This window comes from Cyprinus carpio, chromosome A21 (genome assembly GCF_018340385.1).
Source record: "Cyprinus carpio isolate SPL01 chromosome A21, ASM1834038v1, whole genome shotgun sequence".
In the NCBI taxonomy this organism is placed as follows: Eukaryota; Metazoa; Chordata; class Actinopteri; order Cypriniformes; family Cyprinidae; genus Cyprinus; species Cyprinus carpio.
Genome location: NC_056592.1, coordinates 17,051,032 through 17,075,394, shown reverse-complemented (window position 1 = coordinate 17,075,394; position 24,363 = coordinate 17,051,032). Strand labels below are relative to the sequence as shown.

Genomic DNA, 24,363 nt, shown 5'->3' with positions numbered 1-24,363 from the left:
AGGTCCAGGTAATTCTAAATTTGTTGAAATTAATCTTTCATCCTCGTAAATAACAGCAATTCACAGGAGAGCTAAACCCATGGTGCTAATATCTCTCTGCAGTGAATATACATACGGAAAAGCTTTAAATGGTGGTGGGTGGAGTTTGTTCGGCTCACACAGGGGAGTCTAGTTTCAGCATGCTGGTAATACATAACTTGGTTGTTTATACACCATGGCGCCTCATCAGAGGAGCAGTACCCCTCTCTCTCAGTGAATGGAAAGGCACCAGGTACCTCCCCCTTTGAGTAATTAGATCTTATCAATGAAAATAGTCAGCTCCCCTCCCCACTCCCTTTTTATGAATGGAAATATCTGGCAAAAACTAGCCACATTTATTTTTACAGCACATGAGGGATACAGAAACTGGATATAGTGCTGTTAGCAGCTGTAAACGTTTAGGCAACTATTTTTTGTTCTCAGTGGAATTGATTTATCTTTCAGTAAAAAAAAATAAATAAAAGTTTGACAGTAACAGTGCCAAAAGACAGGGAATTTTATGAAATTAACAATCCATACTTGATTTACAGATGTTGTATGGTTCTACATTACAAAACAAAAATGAAATACAATTATATGTAATAGACTTTGACAAGTCTACATTAATAAAAAAAAGTATTTCATAGAAGATACATTAAAGGATATATTCGAAATATATTGTCCTTCGTGCACCAAAATTAGGGATCAAGAAAAGCTAAGGGCTAGTGTGTAAAGTACGCCATCTAGAGGACAAGATCTGAATCTACGCATCCTTTTTTTGAAGACCTCTTGAAATACTAGATTTTATACATACACTGCCTGGCCAAAAAACTTATTAATTAAAAAAAAGAAAAAAATACCAGTAAAAACAAAAACCCTGCTTTAGTTTCAATAAGCAAACACATAAGTTTGTAGGACTGAATCATTATTGCAGTGATTAATATGTTTCTGACATGTATGTTTGGAAAAAATTATTTTAACATCCTTACTGATGGAGTGTGTAGCTTCCAGCATGGTTGTTTAAGAAATGAAAAGCTACACTGCATCAATTCAGGTTAAAAGAATTGTTTCAAAATATATATCAACATGCCAGAAACATATTAATCACTGCAATAATGATCTAATCCTTGACTCTTCATTGGCCAATTATAAGCAAGTTAATTTACATATAGATCTCTTAAATGTGCAGTAGCAAAAAACAAAAACTGGGTGAGATGGGGTAATATAAATCTTCCAGAGGGCTCTAGCAGAAGTTAGCAAGGCAGCTAACATTTCTTATGGCAGCTTTTTTTGGAAAAGTTCAATAAGCAGATGGAAAATGGTAAACATATATATGTGGACTTGTATATTGAAAAGAAATGTAGAATAAAAGCTGCACTATTGAGAAATGTGTAAGGCTTTCGGTGTCAGACACTTTGTTGTTATTTATTTTATTTTTTATCTGTACAAAAACAATCCATTATGCTTAATAAATAGCTTACTTCATCACTGAAAAATAAGGTGGATATGAAAGCAATTTGTGTGAGTGCAGATAACTTAATTAAACAAGTCTGAAATACTAAGTTATTTTACTGGATGAAAAGTAACGTACATCTCTTTAAGCTCACACTGTATGTTGAAAAGAAATTTGACCAATAAATCAAAATGACAACAAAAACAAAAACATATATGCTACCAAGTTAGAAGGCCTTAATCCAGCACATAATTGCTGTTGTGCTGCTTAAAAGCCTTTAACATTGCAATACTGCTGACTGTTATTGGGTTCACTTACAGTATTCTATAATCATTTACAAAATACATACAAAAAACAAAAATAACAAAAGTGGAACATCCCACTCCCTCACAGTACTAACATAACAGACTTGGGAGAGTGAAAAAGTCTAGGCCCTTTCAGTTTGAGAACACACAAAGATTAATGGTTGCACCTCGCTCTTTCACAATGACTTAAATAATTGCCCCTAATAAACAGACACTTAAACTGAATCCTTTGTAATCAGAAGCTTAATTATGGTGGTTCTAAACACTAATTGAAATATTTACGACTTTAAATCTTAGCATTAGCATCAGTTTCTTGTACCAAGAACAATCTGCAATGTACACTGCAAAAATAAACAATGCAAGCCATACATTACACATTTGCTCAACAGTCATTGAAAACCTGTTGCATTTCGCTTTATAATTAGAGAGTTTTCACATTAATCCTGAACAGAAGCTTTCAACTTACAAGTACAGTTATAACTAATCAGCTTGTAGTACTAGGTTGACTTTGTAAAACAGTTACACAAGAATATACTGCAGGAATCTTTGTTAAGATTAACTTATGTGTTTGTACCTAAATATAAACTAAATTAATAAATAAACTTTATGATCTGGGCACTAATTTCCTATGATTGGACAACTTTAATCACTAGGACAAGTTCAGTTTGGATTTTAGAATTGAAGCACCAATTTAACTTAAATCTCTAGTAAGCGTATATAATTACAAAATAATTCCTACTTAAAGATTTATGTTTACATGGAAATGGAAAGGAGCCATGAGAAATCAAAGACAACTACTGTCCAGCCTAGAACAGAGTAAATCAATTAAATTGCTTAAAATTCATAGATTTTTCTTTCTTTTTTTTTTCTTCAAAGTTGACAGAGAAAATCAGAAATTAAGAGATAAAGCACTCTAAGATCCCAAAAAAGAAACTTTCCAAACATTGCACACTACCAAATTCAACAGCTTTGAACTCCACAGACATTCATTTAACAAAATATGGAGCTTGAGCAGTTTAAAATAATAAGCAACAAGTAAGAGTATCAAACATATACTAGACAAAACATCTCCTCAAACAACCTTCAGGTCCTGCATCTGTACGTGGAAATTGTTAAAATGAATTTTTGTAAACCAAACAAACAACATAACATAACACTAACAAACAATCCTAACACTGGAAAAAGCTGCACTCTTGAGTTTTGTCTCCTTGCCTTCATTTATGGGGGTGGCGCTGTGGAAGTTCATTGTGGTCCCTCAACCATGTGTGAGAGCAACAAGAATAGACAGGAAGAGATGTAGTGTGGTGAAAAGCTGGCATTAGGAGATGCACAGTGAAGACACACATTGACCTGTGCCTAAACAGAGGAAGCTTGTCACAAATGAGCAGAGGACAGCGACGGCTGACGGCATCTTCTCACTCATAGCCCTCGTTGAAGCTGTCCCAGTCCCCTGTGTCCTCTGGTCCTTCCTGGTTGGGTGGAAACTGGAAATCGGGCTGGTAGTTCTCAGGAGGGCCGGCCAATTCATTTGGCCCCTTCTTGAGTCTGCCACTGTTAAATGGGGGAATACATTATTATTCGACCAATAAGATGAGGAAATCTTTTCAAGAGGACTGTTAAAAACAGCATGAGATACTCACTGGTTCTTGTGTTTGGAACCGCTGATGTGGGCCTGGTACTGCTCCACGGAGTTCAGCTCAATGTTGCACACAGTACATGGGTAGCCCTTCAGTGTAGAGGCTGATAAAAATGACATTTAATATTTTTTTAACATTTACTGGTATGACAAAAACAACAAAGTGACCACAAATCCTCATTTTCAAGGTTAAAAGGGAGTAAGTGTTACAAATAAGTGTATCAACTAGGGCTAGGTTGACAATACCGATTAAGTGATTTTAACAGAATCCAACACTGATTCTTAAATCCCAAGATCAATCTTTAAGTCTGTTTTCTGATGATGTGCAATAAGCTTTTGTTACTTTTGGTATGAAAAAGTCTCAATTTAAACACAAAATTCAAACAATAAATATAGTTTCAACGCTGTCTAATATTTGCATGACAGATCGCTGTAGCCACTTCAGTTCAAACACTTTTTGTACTTTAATATTCACAGACACTAGTCCATATTACATTTTAATTCACTGTCCAGCCTACTTGTGATTTTTTTCTCCCAAAATTTGCCAAATTCCATGGCATTCTGCATTATACTGTAAGTTCCATATTTATGACTGGATTCTGTGATTTCATCTGCATTTTCTGCATTGCAAAAATCCCTACTGTATGCATAAATACACTGAACAAAATTATAAACGCAACACTTTTGTTTTTGCCCCATTGTTCATGAGCTGAACTCAAAGATCAAAAAAGCCCTATTTCTCTCAAATATTGTTCACAAATCTGTCTAAATTTGTGTAAGTGAGCACATCTCCTTTGCCGAGATAATCCATCCACCTCACAGGTTTGGCATATCAAGATCCTCATTAGACAGCATGATTACTGCACAGGTGTGCCTTAGGCTGGCCAAAATAAAAGGCCACTCTAAAATGTGCAGTTTTATGACACAGCACAATGCCACAGATGTCGATGTCCCCTCAGAAGTTTTGAGGGAGCGTGCAATTGGCATGTTGACTGCAGGAATGTCCACCAGAGCTGTTGCCCGTGAATTGAATATTCATTTCTCTACCATAAGCCATCGTCAAAGGCGTTTCAGAGAATTTGTTCTTGCATGGCCAGCATACTCACCGGACATGTCACCCACTGAGCATGTTTGGGATGCTTTAGATCGGCGTTTACGACAGCATGTTCCAGTTCCTGCCAATATACAGCTACTTCACAAAGCCATTAAAGAGGAGTGGACCAACATTCCACAGGCCACAATCAACAACCTGATCAACTCTACGTGAAGATGTTGCACTGTGTGAGGTAAATGGTGGTCACACCAGATACTGACTGGTTTTTGGACCCCCCCAGGACCCCCCAATACAGTAAAACTGCACATTTTAGAGTGGCCTTTTATTGTGGCGAGCCTAAGGCACGCCTGTGCAGTAATCATGCTGTCTAATCAGCATCTTGATATGCCACACCTGTGAGGTGGATGGATTATCTCGGCAAAGGAAGAAGTGCTCACTAACACAGATTTAGACAGATTTGTGAACAATATTTGAGAGAAAAAGGCCATTGTGTACATAGAAAAAGTCTTAGATCTTTGAGTCCAGCTCATGAAAAATGGGGGCAAAAACAAAAGTGTTGCGTTTATAATTTTGTTCAGTATACATTGTATTTTAAATACAGCTGCAACCTGAATACTGATCTTAAACATAATTTGAGGTTATAAACATAGTTAAATGTAATAAAAAAAGAGGTTAAAATAATTTACAATTAAAGTTTTTTTTTAAAGGGAAAAAGGAATATTCCAGGTTAGTTGTAACTGACTCTAGTCAGCAGACTGTAATGTAGCTTAACATTCACAGAATTTGTTAAAGCACTTGATTTGTTTAATAATTTGTATATGAATTAGGGCTGTCAAATTGATTAATCATGTTTAATCGCATCCAAAACAAAGATTTGTGTCTGCATAATATGTGTGTATGTACTGTGTATATTTATATGAATATATATAAATACACACACATGTACATGTATATATTTAAGAAGTATATGTTATATTTATATATAAATCATATATACAAAAGAATATATACATGTAAACATTTTTTTAATGTATGTGTGTGTACTTATTTATACATATACACAGTACACAAATATATTATGTAAACACACCCTTGTTTTGGATGCGATTAATCGATTTGACAGCTCAAATATGAAATATTATATTAATTATTATATAAATGGGAAACTTCTGGCTGTGTGTTACTGATGTAATTCCCACTTAAATTCCACATGAAGATTTACATAAGGAATTTGAGACCCCCTTCTATGTTCTGACCTGGTGCAGAGGACGGCCCATAGGTCTCCATCAGCTTCTGTTTAGTCAGGTGTTTTTTATGTTTCTTGCCACTGTAGTGCTGCTGAGCCATGAGGGGGTTGTTGAAGGAAGCTTGACAGATGGAGCAGAAGCGGTTGGGGTCCTGCTTTGCTGGCCCCTGTCCACCTTCAGGTAGCCCTTCATCCTTCTTCACCTGTGCTTTGGGCTGAGGTAATGCTGGGAGAAAAGCCAAAACACAGGTCAGCTTTTCAGATGAGATTAGCACTTCAACCATGTTCCGAATATAATATAATATTAACATGCTGTGTACTACATATAGTGAATATTCCCAATAATAATTAGTATGTAAAGCATAATGAAATGCTTATGCACTATGCTCATTTAGCATTTTTTACCCTAGTTTGTATAAAAATGGCTCAACTTTTGGCTGTTAAAACAAACCAGAAATCAGAAACACTGGAAATGGAAGGTCAAGTCAAAGGCATTGCATTGTGGAACATGCAATAACAAAAATACCCAGTACAAAAGAACCATCAACTTGTAAAAAACAAGTGTACATCTCTAAAATATCAACTAAATATCATGATAATCAAGTCTTTTTACCAGGAGTCTGCTGACCGAAGGTCTTCAAGCGAAGGTTCTTGGAGTGAACTTTGCCCTGGTAATGTGACTGTGCCACTACCGGGGAAGAGAATGTCATGTTGCACACATCGCAGGCTTTGTATTTGTCCCCTTCCTCGACATTACTTATCTGCAAAACATAACACTAGCCATTAATGCAGGACACAAACACATCTGTGATCCAATATTCAATAAATTTCCATCACATCTGGCCATTCATCTGACTTACATCACCTGCAGGCTTGAACCGTTTTGCGATGGGCTCCTCAGTACTATGAATGCTCATGTACCGGCGTACTTTGCTCGCATGTTTTTTGCTCTACAAGAGACAAAAAAATTAACATTAAGAGGATACTAATTTGACATGGGATAATTGTCATGAAACATTTTCCAAGCTTTATTCACCAAGTAATAGTCAGTTATCATGCTGGAAATACATGAAGCATGTTTCATCCACGTTTAGGAAACAGTGTCTTGCATTTTGACAATCTGATCAAATCATGAACAGGAGATGTAAAAAATCATGGGTGATGTAACAAAATGCTAGAACTGGAAAGTCACGTTGAGCATACTTCATTGTGGGATACAGCTTGACTTGCCTGAAGGTACTTTGGGCCTGTCCCAATACTGTCCCTTTTAAGCCAGGCCAGCTTAATGGGCAACAATTTTGGGAAATTCTATTTATTTCAATAGTATTATTCAAATAAGCAAAGGTCGGAACATGTCATATTGTGAAGTGAACACATTTCTCTCATTCATTGTGATTCAAGTGGCCTGCCTCTGCTATATTCTGTCTCTGATAGAACCATGCATGTGATTTTCTCAAACTCAATAGGCAGTCTGGGTATCCCAAGCATGCATGCATGCATACATACATACATACATAAAATAGAAATAGTATGAGTAGCATGCTAGTATGCCATTGTGAAAACATCTTGAAATCAGTATTTAGTCCTCAAAACCACGTTTTGTACAGTTTTAGCTGAGGAACAAAGAAAATGATGTGATCATTTAAACTTAGTCCATGTGAGTGTGAATTCATACCTGGTAATGTGCAAGTTTCTGGGATTCTGAGATTAAGACAGCGCTACACACTTTACACTGTGAATCAGAGAACAAGTCACTATGCTCCTTTATCATTCGGTTCACTGAAAGACAGGTCAGCATCAGAAACAGTTACTACAAAGGGGCATTTCATTGTTATATAAATTACATGCATACAAAACAGCTTTGAGGTACAGTATGCAATGCTCAAATCAAACCTAAAATAGACTTTCTTTGCATTTAGTTGCAAAAAAAAATCAGACAATGTTTTACATCGACCTTGGATTCACTGTTTTTCCTAGCAGACACTAAAGAAGCAGTCCTTAGAGCACTGAGGAGCTTGAGCTAGGCTACCATGCTTTACACTCCTTTGAGACTCTCAGGCACTGTACATTCTCGGAATAAATGTCACGTTTTACTTATAAATAATGCATCGAATGTAACGTCATTTATTCTAAATGAATGTCGCCGATCTCTTACCCTCAGCCGCCCCTGAAGGTAAATATGGAAAATCTCCATTCGGCTCTTGCTGCGCCATGGTGTTTGCAGGAGGCGGATCGCGCATGCGCAGACGATACATGCGCTGCACAAGTCTCTTCATACCTACCGTATTTCCTGTAACCATTTTTAATCTATTTACAAACACATATATGAACCATTTGTCCTGCATGCTTCAAAAAAATTCTATACACGTCTACGCATCCACTAAGCAATGCATATGACGTAAGGATCCTTAAGAGAATCAATACGGGGTAAATATGTGTCTTGTTGTTGGTATGCGAGTTGGTTCCTTTTGCTAAAGGAATCATTACTTTCTAGCATTTTACCAGTTTTAAGTATTATTAATGCACAAATGCAAACTCTAAATTTCGCTTACGACCCTAAACTTGACAAGAATATGTAATTACTTGCACTTCAAATCTTTTACTGCTCCCCTGGGTGTGATTAGCAACGTGGTTGATGAATTAACGTTAACCGTTTTCTGGAGTCGAATCTTTCCGTGAACCGGTTCACAAAATAATTTCAGAAATGGGTTTGAAAACTCACTGAACAGCATTTTTGTTGTGAGTTCAAATTAAATTTAGTTTCGAAATGACTTCTTTTCTATTTCGAAATTAAGGGTTTTATGAGCTGAATTTAGGCTTCAAACTGAATTGATACACATTAAGTTACAATAAACATCCTTAATGGATTAATTTAAAAATATGTGACCATATGACTTTATAGATTTTATATCCATTAAAGTTTTAAAAGACTATTTTGTTATTAAAACCCTATGGTGTTTCTGTTAAATGAATATATTTTTGTAATGCAGTTTAATTTTAATGTAATTTATTTTTATGTAGTTAATATCGCATCGTTATTTGGATTAACGTTTTCTTAAAAACCTAATAAATGTTGTAAATAAAAATGTAGACGTAAAGATGGAAAAAAAAAAATAAAAATAAAAAAAAAAATCAGTGAATCACTTTTGAACCAGTTCTTTTAAGTAAACTGATTCACGGATATCACTCGAACTTCCAATCAAATCAAAAAATCGTGCCAGCTCGCGCGCTGTCTGTTGTGACGTAACGTCTTTCCTTGTCCCTCATGTCACGTGACATGACAACTGCTTGTGAAATTATCTTGGAATCGAAATCCTTGTTTTTTGAGCCTTTGATTGAACGAACTAACTTCGTATTATCGAATATGAACATTGAAAGCGAGCAGTTAACTGAGGAAGAGTCTCAGAGAGTGTGTCTTAAGGTGTACACAGAGAGAGAATTAATGTTGTTGAGGTCGCAGCATGCCCCGCCGGAAGCGCACAGCGGATGAAGCCGGAAGAAGAGTGAAAGTCAGCAGAGTGGAGCACAATGATGAAGAGACCCTGGTCATATCTGATTCTGAACATGAAGAGGTACTGTGTATGCAGTATGCAACCACATACTATGTTTGGATTCGTTTAAAGGTCTCTGTGTGGTTTAAGAGTTGTCTAAATGGGATAGCAACAACTTTTCCTAAATAATTACCATGGTAATGACTGTCTCTAAAAAACTTTAAGTTAGTACCACATATTCAGTATTGGGTTTGTTGTGCTAATTTCTGTTCCAGTAACATCACCAAATAGAATTGGAGAAGAGAAAAAAAAAAAAAAAAAAAAAAAGATTTTCCAAAAATTCCCCCTCTTTCATTGGTTTGCCAAACAGATAATTTTGCCCTGAACTCAGTCCACTGGTTGAGCCAGTGTTTCTGTGAGAGTAATTTAATAAAGAAAAAAGAATAATTTATGGTAAATTATAATGGTTAATTTAAAAAAAGGAAAAATAAACCAGCTTTAAATTTGACCTTTTTATCCTCAGGAGGAAGATTGCTCGTTTAAACGGTCCTCTCGGACAGCCCGGTTTAAGCAAAGGGAGAATCAGTCTCATCTACAAAGTACCGAAATTCAGAATTTAATGACAAATCATTAATTGTGCCCGAAAACTTAGGTGTGCTTTTAATTCAGACCTGTTTGTGGTGTTCTACTTGTGATTTCAGAGATGACCGAAGAAGAGATGCTGGACCTGGCCATGAAACTGAGCGCTCAGGAAGCAAACAGTGCTGCCCAGAGACAAGAGCTGGAAGACAACGACATACAAAAAGCCATAGCAGAAAGTCTTAATGTTGGTGAAACATTTATTCTCAAAAAGGCTGTAATAAACTATATGACGTTTAAAATTGGAACAGATTTTAAAACACTAGGCATCGTTCACTTTTGTAATTTGTAAATGGATAAAAACTGAGCATCATACACTAAACAACTGAGGATCACACATTTTCAAACTCTTCAAGTAGTTCTGAAAACAACAAACTTACACGGAAAGTGTGCCTCTTTGCTACGAGATGCATTAGAAATGAAAAACAATATAAATTGTCATATCATCTCAAAATATAAAACTTAAATCTGTGCCCATTATACACCACGTGATTTTTAGTGCAATCTGTCAACTCCCAAAATCTTCAGACTGGCTCTGACTTTCATTAAGTATCATAGACTTGTCTAGACTCAGAAAATTGTGCAAAATTGTCTAGTGTATTCCAGCCTTAAATTTTACAAGTCTCTTTTATAAGTTTGACCAAACAAAGAGCAGGATGGTATTATTAAAAAATGCTGCTTGTATTTCTGCAGGAAAGCTCTGTAAAAGCGTTGGAGGGTCAAGATGAAGCAGCCAGCTCTACAGATCAACCACAGCAGAATGTAACAAATGCGATATCACACTTGAGACGGAAATTGTCATTCTCCAGCCGAGATCAGACACACAGTGAGAATGAAACAACTAGTCCACTGCCAGAAATATCTGCTCTATCACAGACGACCTCCTCACATCTTTCAATGAGGAGTTCCCCATCTCAGGTCTCCAGTCCTCCTGCTACCACTCAGGTTAGTTGTTATGAAAGGGCTTCACATGTTATTATCAAATTATTGTTTTCTTCGTATAAAACCTTATCATATTTGATATGCACATTTTTAAGGCTTCTAAATTATCAACGTTATCAAAACTTGGTTGATCTGTTGTACACAATCTTCTATATGCCCCCTGTCGTCTGATTAAGAGTTTAATTTTTATTAGGCCCTATATTATAATTATAATTATAATTCTAAAACCGTCCTCTTCAGGTCTTTTTTTGCTGTGAAATCTTAACTGATGTTTATAAAGTAAATTTAAGAGCAAATCTTATATTGTTAGTAATATTTTAAGATTAACAGTTACTGGGCTAAAACAACTTGGGTTCACTGGGTTATCCATATATAATTTTTTTAGAAAAATCATATAAAAATTTAAATATTAAATATGATAAATCAGGCTTTTGAGGATTTGTACATCTCTCAGTCATCACTGTAATTTATTGCATTCCATGATGCAATGTTCTGCCCAGGGCCAAGCAGGATCAGTATTTTAACATTTCTGTTCATGCGTTCCTTCTGTATAATTACCATTCCAAAACCGAATTAGAAGAGTAGAAAAAATACCATTTAATAACCTTATTTGTTTATATATATATATATTTTTTGCATATAGTATAATAATAATAAATACAGCGTTTTCTTTACACAAAAAAAAAAAAAAAAAAAAAAATTGTCGCTGCATGTTGCCAGGGGCTGGCGATGAGGTTGCTAGTGGCCGTTCTCAATACTGGTTCTCAATATCAGGTTTCTTGCTGCTAAGTACAAACATTTTGGAGGCAAAAGACTAAATTTAATCTAAATCTAAATTAAATCCGTACATACAAACAAAAATCAATGAGAAACAGAGCCTACTTTCTTCCATTGCATGTTTATCTACGGCGCTGAGAGGAGAACGATCACATGAGCAAATGAGTGGGATTGTGTCACTTTGCTGTTGCATGTCGCTTGTAGTGTGAACGGGGCTTTAGTCTGGTATCTTGCGTCTAGTCAAGATTTTGGCCAAATGTATTAAAAGAAAGGAAAAACTGTCAATGTTTTAAAGAAATTAAAGTATTTAAAAATGTTTGCTGCATGGTTAAAAAAAGAAAAAAAAGCTACTCATATAAAATTGTGTTTTGAGTGGAAAAGAGATAATTTTGCATGTTTCATTTTATTTTTACATTCAGAATGTAGGCTAAAATGCTGGTAAATAAAGCAAAATGTTTACAAACATTATAAACACAGCAATAGGTTATTTTAGTTTCCTTCTCTCCACTACAAATCCTCTAAAGTTAACAGTATTATGGCTAAATATACGTCAAGCCAAAACGAATGAATTTAAAGCAAAACTGAAGCTTACCTCTCTCATTCAGCGCGAATCCAAATGTTTCCATGTTCGTGACACATCTGGATGCTAAAACAACATCATCCGTCACATAAACTATAACAGCACAGTGAGGCAGTGGTCACTTTCAGCGGCACTGATTGTACTATGGACTGTTTTAATTGAGCAGTGTAATTTTTATATGTTTCTTTAACTGTATTTTATAACAGGCTGTGATGTCAAGTTAGCAAAAATATGTTGTGTGTGAGGCGCTGGCGCGATCACTGCATTGTTTTCCCTTTTAAGAGAAGAAACTGTTATTCAATAATTTATGGTCACACAGATAGAAGCAAGACATCATTCAGAACTGTAAAGCTTTTGCAAAGCTTTTTGCCATTTTGGTTTCCTTTCATTTTGTTTCTGCATATGTTTTTGTCAAAATTTGATTTGTTTCTGTTTTTTGTTTTCATTGCTTGAACTGGTTCAGAGTGCTGGTTTTGCCCCCCGTAATAAAAACTACAGAGATTTGATCATAAAGCTAAGCATTTATCATCTTACTAAGACATAATATTGTGAGATATAGAATGACAGCTGGTGTTTATATGATTTTTACGTAAGTAGTCTGCTGTATCTGTCAGTTATTTACACTACAAGTATTACAGAATTTCATCTTACTTTTTGGCTATATAAATTTCAGAATCATCTCCAGATTGTATATTTTTTCTCATTTTGGGCCTCTGAATAAAATAAAGGTGTTTTTTTTTTTCCTTCTCTGGAATGAGTTCCATATTCTCATTTATAAGAGATGTAAAAGTCTGTTGTATCAAATATGATACTCAAAAAAAAAAAAAAAAAAAACACATGCAAACTTTTTAAAGATTTTGTTTTATATATATATATTGAACATGGATATTTTTGGTCAGGCTTTACAGGATTAATTACAAAAGTATTAACCTTTCCCCTTTGTTTCCCTTATGCTCATGCATCTTCCTAGGACATGACCTCAGATGAACAGACAGTCATCAGCAACACTCCTGAGCTCTTCAGATCTGTATCAGAGTCCCAGTCTCAGACATCCCCTGTCTTCACCAGGCATGGCTGCTTCATTCGCCGGCCTGTAGTATGTGTAGAGAAACTGAGTCAGGACCTCATCGCGGCAAGCACTGACTCAAAATTTCACATGCAAGACAGCACTGCCGCTTCCATTTCCGCTGACAGATCTCCGTCCCCAAAGCAGGAAGATTCCCCCTTTTCCAAATGCGCAGTCTTCACTCAGAAAGACTTCAAACGAAAAGACGGTCGTAAAAATACTAATTCAAGTGAAGACGATACTCAAATATCTGATGAAGATACTCATTTACCAACACAAGTAAGCCAAGGTTTGAGCACAGATCAAGATACGTGCCTTTCACCTTCTGCAAGATCCAAGCTATCAAGCCCCAAATGTGTGCCTAAAACCAGCAATGAAGATGTTACTGTAGCAAGTGTAAGTAGGGCATCTTAAAACAACAGGTTTAGCAGTTACACTATTGTCCAAAAGTTTGGGGGAAAAATATATATCTGTGTGTGTGTGTGTGTGTGTGTGTGTGTGTGTGTGTATATAATATATATTTATTATATATATATTTTATTATTATTATTCAAAAGGTCAAAAGAGTAAAGACTTTTATAATGTTGCAATCATTTTTATTCAAAATGAATGCTGTTATTTTTTTTTCTTGAACTTTTAAGTTACATTTATATTAAATTGTACAAAAATTTACATTTTTGAATGGATTAATCCTCTCTAATGTTTTCATCATTTTAAAAAATAACTTTTACTTAACGTTGCACAATCTTACTCCCTGAGATCTACCCAAGAAAGTAAAAATTAGCAGAAATAGGATAGCATCTGTAAATGTTTGGCATACTATGTTGCCCATTTTCTCACATACTGTAAAAGATGCATAGTATACAAATTGAGAATTGGCCTGGATCTCCAGAGATGAGATTGAGCACCCCTGACTGACATTTTCAACTCTATTTGTTTTCTAACTTTGTGTGATCATTTTAACAGAAAACACCTAACCTAAAGCAAGCGGAGGATCAGACCACTCGGGATGAGAATGTAAAATCTGACAATGGTATGCCATTTCTTGCACTACTCTACACTGTGGCCATACTGGCAAAGTTTGCACTGTTTACTCAGAGCCAAATGGCCTAGAACCAAGAGTTTGTAGTTTTCACATTGTCATCTTTGTCTGATGCTGCTGCACAAAAACAATGGTATGAGGATGTGCATGTATAGTCGTGTCAAACTAAAAGCTTTAGTGTTTAGTAAAGAATCAAGGCAATTTGAGTTTGAGTTCTGGCAACAGAAAAACAGTTCCTTTATGCTTGAAGTTGCATGTGTGGTTGACCCACTGTTGCTGCAAGACTGAGCAGTGTTTTGCAGTATTTGGTACCACACAGAATGAGTTTGGTTCCTGCCGACAGGGCCTGTCAAGATATTGGGTTCTCTGTGCGATGGTTCCATACAATTTTTAATTCAGCAAGGCCATTATTATTTTTTTAGAAATACATAATTTTGTTTAACTAGGATACATTAAATTGATCAAAAGTGAAGTAAAGATAGATTACAAAAGTTCTGTGTTTCAAATAAATGCTGTTCTGTCAAGCTTTCTATTCATTAAACAATTCAAGTCAAAAAACTTTTGAACGGTAGTGTATGGTAGTATGATTTTGTACAGAATGTTTGGTTTAACTGTTAACATGTTTTAAACTGCAGAAACGGCTCCAAAAACTTGGAATGAATTTGCTAGTCACATGGTCTTGCATTTAACAGATGAAGATGATGGCAGCGAAGAGGTAGGTACTGTACTTTATAGTTAGTAGTTTGTATATTAAAAATAACTGCATGTTTAATATCCTGTCATTTGAACAGAGGGGTATTAGACATTAACATGCACAAGAATATTCTGATATTGATCAATATTTGGTCATATTTCAACTATGTATTGTAAGCCTCATGTAACCCCTTTATTGCCAAAACCATATAGTTGTTAACCAGATAATGTTATGTTTACTAGAAATTATTTTACAACATCTGGCATTTGCCTTTATTCAGAATTTTGGGTCAGGATTGCAACAATAAAATGCACATTCATTCATAAATGTGTATGTGTATACAAACAGATACAAAAAAGTATGTGGGTGTCGTAATTTATTGGGAATATGCTTGTTACATTTATACAGGAATATTCTAATAGCTATAGAACATATAAACAGCAAGGTTTAAACAGAATGTGGTTCTTGATTGGAAAATGTTGTGCTTTCCAGATTCTTTCCCCCAGCCCAGTCTTGCAAAAGAAGATTTTTCAGCCAATCAAGACTGAGCTTTCCCCAACCCAGTCCTGCATCTCTCCAGCTGTCTTCACACCCAATCTTTCTACACAAGACACACAGATGTCCCGGTCTGTCCTGGAGGAAGGCTCGAGAGCATCCAAAGGTGTGGAATCCAAACCCTCCGACTGTAAACCTCTACAAACTTCATTGGAAAAAGGAGAATGCACTATTTCTTACTACTGGGGTGTGCCTTTCTGCCCCATGGGGCAAAACCCGGATGAGTACACGCGTGTGATCTTGTGTCAAATGGAGGTGTACGAGAAGAGCCTGAAGGAGGCCCAGCGAGAGCTGCTACGCAAAGCAGACTGGGGACAGCCAGTGAGTGACATGAGCTGCATTCATTCAGTCAAAACGTCAAATTACAACAGTTATATTCAGGGGCATAGGAACTGAAACTTACCAGTTTTCCTCATGAATATAACGGTTATTTACAATTGTTTTATGGCTGCCAAAACCACTCTAACAATATCTTTTTTTATAGAATATTTTAGGAATGTAGATTGCCAATGTAGATTGTAATGTAGATTTTTTTTTTCTTCTTCAGGTGATTCCTGGCTCATCAGAGAGGACATTTGGTGCAAGGAGATGGAAGCGCCACAGAGCTCCTCAGTTGTCAGAGGATGAGGAGGAGAATGAAGAAGAGGGAGAGAAAGAAAATAACAGAATAGAAGTAGAAGAAGAGAGGGAAGAAGCCAAGGAGTCGTCTGTGGTGGGGTCACAAGAGGATGCTGAGGGCAGACAGTGTGAAACATATGTAGTGTTGTCTTCTCCAGAGACAAAAGATGAGCAAATGGTTAGTATACTTTTTTGAGATCAGTCTAATCTCTGTCATTAGGTTGGTTGTTAAGATCTAGGGAAGTGAAATAAATATGTAATCAGAATTTCATCAAGACTGCTTGAATTCATGGCTCAGAGTAGCTTTATCCTCCTGAGACCCAGAAAAAAAAGGGTTGGTGATTTTTTTTTTATTTTATCTATTTGTTTATTTTTAATGTCATTACATTGTTCGAATATAGGGTTTTTGACTTGTGTTTTGGTGTAATACTATCATCAACCACAAGATGACACTTCATTTACTACATAAACTGGAACAAAGACAATGTTGTTAAGAATGTTGCTGCACCTGTTGCTGATATCTTGTTTGCTTTCTCAACAGGATAAAAACCCTTTCTTCAGCCAGGAGGAGCCTGTAACTGCCACTTTAAATAAACCTTTAAGGTAAAATAGTGCCTCGTTGCCTTGACTCTTAGATGTAGTAACGTAATAAAAAAATAATAAAAAACAACAACACACAGTTGAAGCTCAGCTCTTTATGGAGGGATATATATAGATATGTATATGTGTGTGTGTGCGTGCGTGTGTGTGTGTGTGTCCTCTTAGGATAACTTCAAATAGGACTAAGCAGTGACCTTGAAATTTAGGAAACTGTAGGTTGTTCTCCAATCTTGATCTTGACTGTATATGGTTTTATATATATATAAAGTTTAAGTGGATGGTGACGAAGCTTTAGAAATGATTCACAGCACCACAACAGTATTATAAAGCTGTCCTAACATTAACAGGAAAAGTGCTCCATGGGATACTTCAGATGAAACTCAAAAACAGCGTTCAGCTGTGCAGGAGGAAGAGGAGACCCAGAATCATGAGCATTGTGAAGAGGATGAGATCATTTGTCCAGGTATGTGACCAAAGTTTGTGACTAAAGTGCCCTTCAGCTGAAGATGGAACATTTTCCTCTGGTATAAATGTAATTTAGTTAATTATTCTTGATACAGAGACTCAGATGACTCAAAACAGCACACCAGAACTAATGGTGACCAGTCCTGTTCAGGTACAGTAGCGCCATACAACTCAGAGGCAGGAACCTCATACAATAGACCAGGGTTCCTCAAATCTTGCCCTGGAGGGCCAAGGCGCTGCAGAGTTTAGCTCCAACCCTGATCAAACTCACCTACCTGTGATATTCTAATGATCCTAATGATATATTGATTAGCATGCTCAGGTGTATTTGATTAGGGTTAGAGCTAAACTCTGCAGGAAAGTGGATCTCGTGGGCCAGATTTGAGGATCCCTGCAATAGACCATATAGACTGAATTTCAATAAGACCTCATCATTTTAAGTGAACTTCCATTATTCACAGCCCCAGTCTCATGCCAGCAGTGAGGTGATGGAGGTAGAGGAGGGAGGAGTTGCTCCTGTCGTAGAAGAGGAGATGATGGAGCAAGAGAGTGGTCCAGCAGAGGCAGCTCCTCTTCACATCAAGAGGCTGGAATGCCCCATGTGCTCCAAACTCTTCCCCCTTGACAGGATCGAGGTGCACGCAGCTTTATGTAATGGTGAAACAGACCACAAGGAAGAGCAATCGCAAGGTTAGCTCTCTAATAGCACTTTTAACTTTTTAGTATGCAAATAGATGCAAGAAAGAAGACCAGTCAAATTCAGTATGTAAATATTATGTCGCCAACGTGGCTGTTAATTGTCTCTGAGATATTTGTGGAATAGGTCAAGAAATTAATGAAGTGAAATATTTTGGGTTATTGTAGTTGTTGCCCGAAGGAAAAGGACCAGAAGAAATTTGACAGAGGAAACTCAGCAATCTGGCAAGTAGGTACAACAAACATTCAAACACTGAAATATCATTATACATGTTGAGGATAAATAAATTAGTGTCATAAAAAACCTGACACATTTCAGTTGTATTTTCTTTGCAGATCAACACAAATGGACAAGTGGAGCTTCCAGGAGTATCCAGAACATGACGATTTGTGCATTGAAAAGAAAGACTCAAGAGATAATCAGGTAACATCATTTGTAAGTGTCAAATCTTTCTCTGAGACGGTTTGTATTGTGTTTGTATCAAGTGTCAACATAGTGCTTTTGTAGGAAAATGGCCTGCTTTCTGCTCTGGACCGGACAGAACGGAGACAGTCTGGTATATAATCTTTTTCTAATTTCTGGTGATTATGCCAGTTAAGCTTGACAGATAACATTCAGTTCTTTACTCACAGGCACTGATGAACCTGGACCATCTGAAGTTTCTACAACAAGCAACTGGTACAATTCCAATATTGCTTGCTAAACATGTTGAATGTGCATATGCCTTCACATTTATACAAATCGGCATTAATTATTACAAAAATGTTTCCCCAGTGACCTTGCCGATCCTGTTGTGATGGGGACCTCTGAAAGTGTAGACTGCTCAGCGATGACTTCCTGTACCAGTAACACCTTCACTTCTCAATCAGAGAACACTGACTGCCTTATTGACTCCTCTAAGAACAACCAAAGACTCTCAAGAAAGAGAAAATTCAAAAGATAGTGTCAACATGCATTTAGTAACACTTGTGTCTGTGCTTTTCAGTGCCTCTCCATTTGTATGGCTTTTTATGAAAAGAAAAATGCACATATTGATCTAAGTCTTTGTTGTCTTCTAAAAGTCTATTAAATGCTACTGCCACCCCATGATGTTTCTGTTAAATATCTAATTTGATATTTCTATCTAGCGATCGTTTGTGGGGGGGTTTCTTCAAGGTGCAGTCAAAGTTACCATTGCTTGGTGAATTTCAAATTTTGATCAGGAGTTTTCAGCCATGTCAGATTTGTATGTAGTAATTTGTGTGATGATAGCACCACCTTGTGGAAGTTGTATATTGCAGCTCTTCGTTGTAATAATTTGCTTTAGATCAGGGGTGTCAAACTCAATTCCTGTAGGGTAGGAGCCCTGCAAAGTTTAGATTAAATCCTAATTAAACACACCTGATCCAATTAATCAAGTCCTTTGGGCTTATTTGAAAACTGCATGGTATGTGCTGGAGCAGGGCTGGTACAAAACTCTGCAGGGCTCTGGCCCTCCAGGAATTGAGTTTGACACCCCTGCTTTAGATGATACTTATTTGGAAGAAGAGAGGCCATCCAGCGGCGAGCTTGATTATTGAATACTTCGTTTTTACTTCATTTGACTCGTAAAGAGTCATGGTTCACATTCTGTGCTGTTTTTGTACCCAAGAGTGCTGTGAGCATAATAACACCATTCTAGCTCACTTATCATCATTCTTAACCTATTTAGCAAAAACTGAATTTTAATATTGTTTCTGTTCTCACTAACGCTGCACTTAATTATTATTTAATTAATAATACAGTAACTAGTAATATGTTGATATTTAAATGAACCTAACTTTTATATTTGAATATATTTTATAAGGTAATTAATTCCTGTGATGGCAAAGCTGAAGTTTCAGCAGCCATTACTTCCGTCTTCAGTGTCACATGATCCTTCAGAAATTGTTCTAATGTCGATTTTGTCATTTTTTTCATGATTCTTTGATTAATGTAAATTTTGAAAGAACAGCATTAATTTAAGAATTTATTTAAAAAACTATTTTTGTCTTTATTGTCATTTTTGATCAATTTATTCCACCAGTGCTAAATAAACTTACTGACCACATTATTTATATATATATATATATATATATATATATATATATATTTAAACAGCAACAATTTTATGTGTTGAGTGGTTTACAAATATATAGCACTTGATAGTGGCTTTTTGTATGTGTCTATGACGCTTGATCTTTTACAAGAACAAAGATGACTGAATTGGTCTGTGTCTTGCTGATTTGCCCCTGCACGTGCAAATGTGCTCAAAGAAAAGAAAGAATATGGAGGGAAACACGAGGAATGCATGTTACAGATTGAGGGGGTGGGGCTGACGTCTCTCTGTGGGACAGTTTTCATTGAAACTGTGACCCAGTTATGAAGGGATTCATGAGAATGTTCTAAAGTATGGACAAAAGTTTTGTGGACCCAATATCAGTAAATGACAATTAAAAAGTTGAGGCCAAATATAAAACCATTTAAAGGTACAATTTATTTTATGTTTAACATATTTTATTATATGTTTTTTAATAGTTGATGCATGAATTATCACAAACTAGCAAAACATTTATATAGGATTTCATCTAAGTCAAGGTAAAATCTAAAAATATTCATTGTTAATTTGCACTTTAATGTACAGTGTTGAAAATATGTTATATATGTAGAAGTCAGCATTTGCCAAGGTTAATGAACTAAAAATTGTTCACAAATTGAACTTTATTGTAAAGTGGTACTGTTTGTTTGTTTAATTTTTGTTTATAAAAAATGTAATATTTTTATGCTATTTTAATATATTAATAAAATACTTAAAGGTTAAATAAGCAGACTTAAAGAGCTGATAAATGTAATTATTAAAGTAATAACTCTTATGTTTGCAGGTATTACTTGTAAAGTCTCAAAACTAGTTCCCATATGATTTGACGATGAAATATGCTAAAATAGTATCTAGAGGATCTGTATGTGATTATAAACTGTAGCTCTTGTTGCACGTGTGTGTGTCAATAAACAAGTTGGCGTGATTCACAGCTCTAAGCACAAGCATCATACGTATATTACATCACCTAACATGCTTTGAAAAAGCTCAGATTGGTGAATGTGATATTGTGCTGCATATTTTATTCTGAAAAATGTGGAAACAAAGGCTTTTGTATTGTTAAATTTGGAATGGATTTTAGTTTTAGCTTAAAGGATTAAATTTTTAAGCAATAAGACTGATTAACTTTATGGACTCCAGAAGAGAAAAGAAAGTTTGTTTTATTGACAAACTAGATTGTAGCCCAGCACACTTCTGCATACTGTTTGGCAGTAACCCAGAATCCCTTTGGCCTACAGCCTCTAGGGCTTCTTCCTCTGACTTGTGGAAACTGATAAAAATAAGGAAGCTCATGAGTTGTTAATACTGAGCAGTATTTCTTGCAAGATTGCAAACTAAAACACAAAGTGTCATATTTCATTTTTCATTGCCAAGAGAGTGTTGAAAGGAAAACTGATGCAAACATATGTTGATATTTAAGCTATCTGATTTCAGGAAGCCACAAACTTCCTGAGAAGCTTGGTTTTCCACCATGCAGGTCAAGATCAGTTTTAAAAGAAATTAAAGTAGCTTTAACTCGAAAGTACCATCGCTATGTTGTTTTGTCCAGCAAGCGTTCCAGCCATTTCAGCCACTTCCTGTGGAATGTTTCCTCTCTGGCACTGCTGCCTATAGGGTTTTGTTTATTTTTGGTATGATATAATTTTGTCTACCTAAATTAGCTTGAATATTTTACCATCCCACCCAATGCTGTTTGCATGTATATGGAAGCGGATGCTGTTTGCAATAAGAGGCCGCGTGCATGTGTGTGTGTGTGTGTGCGTGTGTGTGTGTGTGTGTGCGTGTGCGTGTGCGTGTGCGTGTATTGCAACAAGGTTGCAATATAAACATATTAACATGAACATAAATCTAACATGAATACAAGTTTTATTTATGTAATAGCAAAGGAGAATTTTCAGAAAGTTACTATAGTCTTCAGTATCAAATGATCCTTCAGAAATCACTGTAAAATTCTGATTTGGTGCTCAAGGGACATTTCATATTTTTAAGTAATGTTGAAAACAAATTGTAACACTGTAACATTATGAATGTCATTACTGCCACTTTCAATCAGTTAAATGCATCATTGCTGAAAAACAAGTATTAATTTATATATATACAGTGTATGTATATATATATATATATATATATATATATATATATATATATATATATATATATATATATATATATATACAGTCAAACCAAAAATTATTCACACACCAGTTATAATTGGGACTACCAGTAAAATGTATTAAAAAAAAAAAATTAATTAAAATTGGGACCAAAAATTATTCAGACACTTTGACCTAACCATGTTTTGCTTAAGTGTTATCTGACATTATCAAGAACTGAATTTGTTCTGACAAAGTTTAACTCTTCTAAACTTTTATACCATTTTATAGGTCTTGTCATATTTTATACCATTTTCTAAACTTTAGCAAATAACCTGTGATAATGTGAGAAATGTTGAAAGGTGTCTGAATAAAATTTTGTTTGACTATATATATATATATATATATATATATATATATATATATATATATATATAAAAGCAGGCAAGGCCACCTACATATATATATATATATATATATAACAAGCATGTAAGCATTTTATGAAATACAACCCAGCTGTGTGAGACACATGACAGAATACGTAAGCAAAAGGAAACGTCACACTCAAATAAAACCTTAATATTAAATGGCTGCACAGACAGTGAAGAAATTTGTTCAAACAGGTGGTTTCTATCAAAAGTTCCTCTGTCTTCAGGTTTTCCAGGTTAATCTGAGGTAAAGTATAGTCATTTCAAATGTCCATAAGAAACAACAGAGTTCATTTCTGTCTAATCCCATTAGAATTGCTTGCATCTGCTGTACTGTGTATTATGAGGCCGCCAGTAAAGATTGATGGTTCAGGGAGTTTAATATAATACTACTTGGCTGTACCAAATAAAAGGCAAATTTCCTGCTTTGGGATCTAAGATGATCTAAATTACCTGATTCTGTGTTTAAACTTTAGAGGAACATGCCTAGATTGAACCACGATAAATGTGTTAGAGCATTTTTATTTATTTATTTCTCTTTTCTTGAATCAGTATGTCAAAGTTTCTATTGTTTTTTTTCCTCCACCCTATTTCCTTCTAACATGCATATTCATTTGCCTGTTTAACATTAACATTTGGGCTATTATATATAACAAATGTACAATAGGGCTAAATATGAATTATAGTATGTGCCATAGGTCAGACAAACCAAGTCATGCCATTGGTTGAGATAGTTTAGCAAATAGGAACTATTTGATGCAGCAACTGCTTAGTTATATAAAGCTGTAACACATGAGGGTATTTACAAAATGTTAGGATACTTTAACAACAGTTATTATGTCACCTATACTTAACATCTCTCTGTTACCATTGTGAAAAAGAAGTACACTTTAGCATTATTTGAAAAAGAAATATATGATGTATGTACTCAATGTAATGTTTTTTGAACATTTAATAGCATGTTATTTAAAATGAAATAAAAATGTATTATTTAAATATAGATTCAGTGTAATTTGTTGAATTTAAGAGTGCTTTTCTTACCCACTTTTTATATATAATTCCATTATTAGTTCTATTGTCTTTGAAATATTTTTTTCTCAAGGTACTTATATTTCACTTCTAGAAAATGTTAATACCAGTTCCTAATCAGCAAAATTTTCAAATCAGTTTTAGAGCACTTTACAAATAAATTTTAGTGCTGTATTTGGAGAATGTTGAATGTCAAAGCACTTCTCAGCTGTCTTATCTCATAGACATTTAGGGATAAATCGACTGACAAGAATCAGATTCAAATCCACACATGCAGAGTTTAGAGAGAGAGAGAGAGAGAGAGAGAGAGAGAGAGAGAGAGAGAGAGAGAGAGAGCAACAGCGCCCCTTTGAGGTCTTTTGAACAGGGTGAGGACAAGTGCTCCAGCTTCCTGTGTTCTTAAAATGCATTTTAGTTTTAAGGTGAATTTGCAAACTCCTCTAAAATTACTTAATTTTTAATAATGTTTAAGTAAAGAGATAATTACATGACCTTAATGTAGTTTGACCATTAGTGTTGATATGCAGAGCCATAAGAAACAATTGACCTTTACTGCTGGTACAATCCATAAATCCTGAAATGTATTTATTTAGTTAAGCAATTATATTTTGTTATATAAAGTTTAATTCCTTAAAAACCATTATTTGAATATGTGAGAAAAACAACAATGCCACTTTCATTGTTGTTGTTGTTGTTAAGACAGTTTTGTTCTTTTTTGTATAAAGTTTGTTGTGGATGAAATGAAAAATAGAATGATGATATTATTATGATTATTATTATTAATTAATGATCTTATATTAATAACATATCCATTTCAATAAGTCTATAATCCTACATAAT

The 24,363-nt window shown here is 35.3% G+C and overlaps 2 protein-coding genes and 1 non-coding gene across 6 annotated transcripts; 2 read left to right on the top strand and 1 right to left on the bottom strand.

Annotated features, from left to right (window-relative positions):
* Nucleotides 1-1,872: 1,872 nt before the first annotated feature.
* LOC109064711 (zinc finger protein 346-like) lies at nucleotides 1,873-8,057 on the bottom strand. The gene is made up of 7 exons (XM_042711087.1): nucleotides 7,868-8,057; nucleotides 7,388-7,491; nucleotides 6,573-6,662; nucleotides 6,326-6,473; nucleotides 5,723-5,938; nucleotides 3,417-3,516; nucleotides 1,873-3,327 (listed from the first exon to the last, which is right to left on the bottom strand). The coding sequence occupies exons 1-7, from the start codon at nucleotides 8,055-8,057 to the stop codon at nucleotides 3,192-3,194; spliced, it is 984 nt and encodes a 327-aa protein (XP_042567021.1). The 3' UTR covers nucleotides 1,873-3,191.
* On the top strand, nucleotides 8,000-18,964 carry LOC109112755 (BRCA1-A complex subunit RAP80-like). 4 transcript variants are annotated; one of them, XM_042711085.1, is made up of 19 exons: nucleotides 8,000-8,139; nucleotides 9,173-9,284; nucleotides 9,727-9,802; nucleotides 9,905-10,029; nucleotides 10,536-10,787; nucleotides 13,112-13,603; nucleotides 14,174-14,240; nucleotides 14,942-14,964; nucleotides 15,436-15,819; nucleotides 16,046-16,294; nucleotides 16,658-16,719; nucleotides 17,064-17,179; nucleotides 17,277-17,332; nucleotides 17,643-17,871; nucleotides 18,046-18,106; nucleotides 18,214-18,313; nucleotides 18,386-18,434; nucleotides 18,511-18,556; nucleotides 18,653-18,964. In XM_042711085.1, exons 2-19 carry the CDS (start codon nucleotides 9,174-9,176, stop codon nucleotides 18,819-18,821), a joined length of 2,667 nt encoding a protein of 888 aa, XP_042567019.1. In that variant the 5' UTR covers nucleotides 8,000-8,139; nucleotide 9,173; the 3' UTR covers nucleotides 18,822-18,964. The 4 variants fall into 4 exon arrangements, with proteins under 4 accessions (XP_042567019.1, XP_042567018.1, XP_042567017.1 ...); XM_042711084.1 differs by having other exon boundaries at nucleotides 14,885-14,964; nucleotides 18,214-18,301; XM_042711083.1 differs by having other exon boundaries at nucleotides 14,885-14,964.
* On the top strand, nucleotides 14,508-14,637 carry LOC122134824. The gene has a single exon (XR_006153120.1).
* Nucleotides 18,965-24,363: the final 5,399 nt, after the last annotated feature.

Coding starts and splice junctions, on each gene's coding strand:
- LOC109064711 (XM_042711087.1), bottom strand. CDS start 8,057: ATGCAGGACAAATGGTTCATATATGTGTTTGTAAATAGATTAAAAATG. Junction 7,492..7,867: donor ACCTTCAGGGGCGGCTGAGG/GTAAGAGATCGG, acceptor CCTGTCTTTCAG/TGAACCGAATGATAAAGGAG. Junction 3,517..5,722: donor TGGGCCGTCCTCTGCACCAG/GTCAGAACATAG, acceptor CATTTTTATCAG/CCTCTACACTGAAGGGCTAC.
- LOC109112755 (XM_042711083.1), top strand. CDS start 9,174: ATGCCCCGCCGGAAGCGCACAGCGGATGAAGCCGGAAGAAGAGTGAAA. Junction 10,030..10,535: donor CCATAGCAGAAAGTCTTAAT/GTTGGTGAAACA, acceptor GTATTTCTGCAG/GAAAGCTCTGTAAAAGCGTT. Junction 13,604..14,173: donor AAGATGTTACTGTAGCAAGT/GTAAGTAGGGCA, acceptor TCATTTTAACAG/AAAACACCTAACCTAAAGCA.